A 6,113-nucleotide genomic window follows, 5' to 3' on the forward strand; every position below is an offset into this window, starting at 1 on the left:
TTACTGAAAGAGTAGTAGATCCTTGGAACAAACTTCCAGCAGACGTGGTAGATAAATCCACAGTAACTGAATTTAAACATGCCTGGGATAAACATATATCCATCCTAAGATAAAATACAGAAAATAGTATAAGGGCAGACTAGATGGACCATGAGGTCTTTTCCTGCCGTCAGACTTCTATATTTCTATGTTTAATAATACTTTAAATTAGTTGAAAGCTGTGGGAACCTTTAGAGTCAGTTTTCACCATCCGTGCCAATATAATCTACCCAATAAAACTGTCCTTTGAGGAATCTGTCAGCCTTGGAGTTCTGGTTTCTATGGGTGAATTACTTGGAATGCTGACACCAGGCTTTTGTCCTCTTGGCCATTCCCGTGTGCCATTCCTGTCCCTTCTCCCTTGGCTCCTTTTAAGGCTTCCACGTCCTAATGGCTTTGCCTTGTCCTTTTCCAGTTTAGCTACGGAGATGACAACTTGGCTCCTAACACTGCCAACATCCAGATGACTTTCCTGCGGCTCTTGTCGTCTGAAGGCTCACAAAACCTTACCTACCACTGCAAGAACAGCATTGCCTACATGGATGCAGCATCCGGCAACCTTAAGAAAGCTCTGCTGATACAGGGATCCAACGACGTGGAGATGAGAGCCGAGGGCAATAGCAGGTTCACCTACACTGCCTTGCAGGATGGATGTACTGTAAGTAGAAAGAAAGCAGCCGTGTCTGAAATGGAACAGGGCTTCCTTCCTGCCAGGGCAGAGGTTTGGATTAGAATACCCCCAAGGTCCCCTCCTTATCCCTATTATTCTAAATTATTTATTGGGAATTAGCGTTCTGCCTAATTGGGTGGCATAATGCTCTCATTCTGGAGAGCATAAAGTGGGAAGAAATTGCAGCGGTGTTGCCTACATAGAACAAATTTCTAATCATAGTTTTACACATTTCTAAAATAATTTTTGAGCTGTGATCTTGAAGATAGAAACATAGAAACATAGAAGTCTGACGGCAGAAAAAGACCTCATGGTCCATCTAGTCTGCCCTTATACTATTTTCTGTATTTTATCTTAGGATGGATATATGTTTATCCCAGGCATGTTTAAATTCAGTTACTGTGGATTTATCTACCACATCTGCTGGAAGTTTGATGTTATTTATTTAACATTGGGCTAATTTGTACCAAGAAAGTAAATACAAATACTACACAATTGTTTGATTCAAGGGCAAGAGGTCCTAATGACAGTACCAGGCTCAGCTTGCTGATCAAAGAGAGTAGCAGAAATTACCATTTCAGCCAAGTAGCCAGTTATATTTTTCTACGTGGATCATTCTGAGTAATTCCTGAGTAGGATTTGTTTTTCTTTTTAGTGATGCAAGCTTTATAGCTAAAGGAGAATGATGGTTTAAATCATCCTAGGACAGTGATGGCGAACCATTTTCCCCTTGGGTGTCAAAAGATCGTGTGTGCACCCTATGCACAAATGCCCACACCCCTAATTCAATGCCTGCGGAGTGAGAAAACAGCTTCCCCCACCCTCTGGAGGCCCGAAAAGGCCTGTTTCCCAACTTCAGGTGGGAAACAAGTAGGGTCTTGTTTTGTCTTCTCCAGGCTCCAAAGGCTTCCCTGGACCTGGAGAAGGGTAAAAATGCCCTCCCCCACCCCCCTGGAAGCTCTCTGGAAGCCAAAAATGCCCACTCAGAGCCTCTGTGCAAGCCAAAAATCAGCTGGCCGTCACACACATGCATGTTGGGCCAACGGCTCGCGTGCCAGCAGATATGACTCTGCGTGCCATCTGTGGCACCCATGCCATAGGTTCGCCATCACTGTACTAGGCGATATCAGATTGAAAGGAAGAAGAGAGGCAATTCTGAATCCAGTTCTGCAAGGGAGGTCTTCTGTTGACTGTTCTGCCTGGCCAGCCAACCATTGACCATTTTACATATTCTGTCTTGACCAGGTTACCAAAAAGGAGTCAAAAGTATATACAGTGATCCCCCGCTCGTTGCGAGGGTTCCGTTCCAGGACCCCCCGCAACGAGCGGGTTTTCGCGAAGTAGCGCTGCGGAAGTAAAAACACCATCTGCGCATGTGCAGATGGTGTTTTTACTCCCACAGCGCTAGCGAGGAGCCGAAGATTGGGGGCGGCGCGGCTGTTTGCCGCCGGCATGGGGGGCTTCCTAGCAGCCCCCCAAACCCGGGTTGGGGGTCCGGGGGGCGCTGGCTCTCGGCGCTTTCGAGCTGAGTCCGGGAGCGAATTCGCTTCCGGACTCAGCTCAAAAGCGCCGATAGCCAGCGCCAACGAACGGCTTGTCCACGCTGGCTCTCGGCGCTTTCGAGCTGAGTCCGGGAGCGAATTCGCTTCCGGACTCAGCTCAAAAGCGCCGATAGCCAGCGCCAACGAACGGCTTGTCCACGCTGGCTCTCGGCGCTTTCGAGCTGAGTCCGGGAGCGAATTCGCTTCCGGACTCAGCTCAAAAGCGCCGATAGCCAGCGCCAGCGAACGGCTTGTCCACGCTGGCTCTCGGCGCTTTCGAGCTGAGTCCTGGAGCGAATTCGCTTCAGGACTCAGCTCGAAAGCGGCGAGAATGAACGGCGTGGGCGGGCGAAGGGCGGGCGGCAGCGAGGAGTTTGCGTGGGCGGTGGGGAAACTCCTCGCTGACGTCAGCAAGAGGGGGAAGACCCAGGGAAGCCGCCCAGCAGCTGATCTCCCGGTTGCCATCTACGCATGCGTGCCCATAGAAAAAACGGGCACGCATGCGTAGGTGGTATTTTGACTTCCGGGTTGAAAAATAGCGAAGTACCCTTTTCGCAATGGTTGGGGACGCAATAAACGGGGGATCACTGTAAAGCCAGAAATATTTGAAATCTGCCACATTATTTTATTAATCAGAGCAGACAGGGTATAGCTCAGTGATGGCAAACCTTTTTTTCCATGGGTGCCAAAAGTGTGTGCGTGCATGCTATCGCGCATGCACAAATGCTGACACCCATGTCTGGAGAGGGTAAAAACGGCCTCCCCCTCCCCCTGGAAGCCTTCTGGAAGCTAGAAATGGCCTGTTTCCCAACTTCTGGTGGGTCCGGTAGGCCCGTTTTTCACCCTCTCCAGGCTCTAGAGCAGTGATTTTCAACCTTTTTAGAGCTGCAGCACATTTTTTACATTTACAAAATCCTGGGGCACACCAACAACCAAAATGACACAAAATGACACTCTAAGACAGTACATATTATACATATTATGCCCCCCTTGTGTGTGCATGTGTGTGTACACACTCTTGAACCATTTCCAAAAACAGGTGGGGACTGGGGGGGGTTCCCTCTCTTATTCTTTGGGTGCTTTTTATCATATGCTGTAAATCAAGTCACTTCTCTCTCTCTTTTGTTTCTCTCTCGTTCCTCTTATTCTCTGCCTCAATCATTTTCTCATTTCTTTTTTTCTCCATTTTCTCTCATTCCTCTCTCTCTCCCTTCCTCTCCTCTCTCTCTCTTTCTCTCTCTTGCTTTCTTTCTCTCTCTTGCTTTCTTTCTCTCCCTCTCTCTTGCTTTCTTTCTCAAACACACTCACTCTCATGCTTTCTCTCTTGCTTTCTTTCTCTCTCAAACTCACACTCTCTTGCTTTCTCTATCTCTTGCTTGCTTTCTCTTACTCGCTTTCTTTCTCTCCCCCCTCTTTCTCTCTGTCTCTCTCTCTCTCTTGCTTTCTTTCTCTCCCTCTCTCTTGCTTTCTTTCTCTCTCAAACTCACACTCTCTTGCTTTCTCTCTCTCTTGCTTGCTTTCTCTCTTACTCGCTTTCTTTCTCTCCCCCCTTTCTCTCTGTCTCTCTCTCTCTCTTGCTTTCTTTCTCTCCCTCTCTCTTGCTTTCTTTCTTTCTCTCAAACTCACACTCTCTTGCTTTCTCTCTCTCTTGCTTGCTTTCTCTCTTACTCGCTTTCTTTCTCTCCCCCCTCTTTCTCTCTGTCTCTCTCTCTCTTGCTTTCTTTCTCTCTCTCTCTTTCTCTCCCCTCTTGCGGCACACTGGTTGAAAAACACTGCTCTAGAGGCTTCCCTGGAGCCAGGAGAAGGCAAAAGTGTCCTCATTCTCCCGGAGGCCCTCTATAAGCTAAAAATGCCCTACCATAGCCTCCGTGTGAGCCGAAAATCAGCTAGCCAACAAGCACATGCACATTGGAGCTGAGCTAGGGCAATTGCTTGTGTGCCAGCAGATATGGTCCCGCGTGCCACCTATGGCACCCATGCCGTAGGTTCGCCATCACTGGTATAGGTGTTCCATCAACCCACCCTGTCTGAAGATATAAGTATTCCAAGGAGCGTTAGACTCTGATCTTCTAGAATCCTACAATCTTCTAGAACCCCATACCAGATCCATGAGCAAGTGTTATGACATCACTCTTCAGAACTACATTGCAAGCCAAAAAGGACATCGTAACTCCCCACTCAGATTTTTGAAATATTGATGCAGCCATAAAATGCCACTGATTTGAAAGTAGTCAGGGCCAGTCTAAGCATGCCATGCATATCCAGGTGTGTTTTATTATTATCCAAGCACCTCATTGAAACTGGAGTACCAGAGATCTTGAACTAATGCGCTCTTTTGTGTGTGTGTGTGTGTTTTCACCATTCCAGAAACATACTGGCAAGTGGGGGAAGACAATCATCGAGTATCGCTCTCAGAAGACTTCACGCCTGCCCATCATTGACATTGCGCCTATGGACATTGGTGGCGCCAATCAGGAATTTGGTGTTGACATTGGCCCCGTGTGCTTTTTGTAAAAGGAGAACAAACCCTAAAATCAATATTTTTTTATCAATCCAAGTACTTCCCAATCACTTTTAGGACTTCTGCACTGAATGGCTGAACCAAACTCCTCCCTTTCCCCCAAAAAAACCTTTTTGTTTACCTTTTTTGGATCTTCTTATCATTTTTTGTGGCCATCATTGCTTGAGTAGATCACAAAACCAGCATAAGAAAGAAAGGGAGGGAGGGAGGAAGAACTAATAATGGTACTATTTATTTATTGTCTTCCTAGAGGGCCTTTCTTGGGTCAGGTGGTGATAGGAAGCTCACAAGTATATATGAAGGGCCATTCTCTCCAAGTTGCTGATGTCCCCAATCCTGGTTGTAGCCAAATCTTCTCCCCACTCCATTCCAAGTGCGTATCAAAGCAAGATTACTGTGTACGATACTAAAGATGGTGCTATTATTGTTAAAACAAGTCTGTATTTTTTAACATCAATTGATATAAAAACCTTCATTGGAAAGTAGTAATCTGGTTCTTTCTTGTTTTTGTCTATGAGTCTGAATTTTATTGACTGGTGCCTCAACTTTATAGTTTCCTTTTGTAAAACCAAATCAGCCGTAGGGTTAGTGTGTAAATCTCTCCAGTATTCATGCTAAATTGCACTAGAAAATAAAAGCAACCTCTCACCTCCACCAATGATTAAGCCTTATATACCATGGAGATGTGCATTTTGGAAGAAAGAATATTGTACACTTCCTTTCCACTCACAGATAAGTGACAATGCTAAATTTTTCTCCTATTTTCAGATCCCTTGTTTTAGATTTAGTTGAGCACCAACATTTTCTTAAAAGCATTGCTGATATTAGTTTGTAAAGTGATGCTACCGGTTCTAACCAGCTGTAAGCATAAACAATTATATGAGCTTGTCGATCAGAAGGTTGCCAGCTCAGCAGTTCGAATCCTTAGTGCCGCATAAGAGTGACCTCCCATTAGTGGTCTCAGCTGCTGCCAACCTAGAACTTTGAAAGCATGTAAAAAATGCAAGTAGAAAAATAGGGACCACATTTGGTGGGAAGGTAACAGCGTTCCATGCGCCTTCGGCGTTGAGTTATGCTGGTCACATGACCACAAAGACGTCTTTGGACACTGCTGACTCTTTGACTTTGAAATGGAGATGAGCACTTCCCCTAGAGCTGGAAACAACTAGCACACATGTGTTGGGGTTAGGGTTTTGGCCTACCCTCCTGCCAAAAATCATAAAGCTAAGGATCTGAATTCTCTGTTAAGAAAAACAAAATAAGATGAATCATACACTCTCTATTTCTACGTGAATAATATATGTGCACCACAAATTGTGATGGTGGACAGAGCACTGTTATA

The 6,113-nt window shown here is 45.9% G+C and overlaps 1 protein-coding gene across 1 annotated transcript in view; it reads left to right on the forward strand.

Annotated features, from left to right (window-relative positions):
* COL2A1 (collagen type II alpha 1 chain) overlaps positions 1 to 5,256 on the forward strand; it is a 100,123-nt gene extending 94,867 nt beyond the window's left edge. The window contains exons 53-54 of the mRNA XM_070740898.1: positions 455 to 697; positions 4,618 to 5,256. Coding sequence (XP_070596999.1) covers positions 455 to 697; positions 4,618 to 4,764 — 390 coding nt within the window. The 3' untranslated portion in view covers positions 4,765 to 5,256. The remainder of the gene's footprint in view (positions 1 to 454; positions 698 to 4,617) is intronic.
* Positions 5,257 to 6,113: the final 857 nt, after the last annotated feature.

The sequence above is a fragment of the Erythrolamprus reginae genome, chromosome 2 (genome assembly GCF_031021105.1).
Source record: "Erythrolamprus reginae isolate rEryReg1 chromosome 2, rEryReg1.hap1, whole genome shotgun sequence".
Classification (NCBI taxonomy): Eukaryota; Metazoa; Chordata; class Lepidosauria; order Squamata; family Dipsadidae; genus Erythrolamprus; species Erythrolamprus reginae.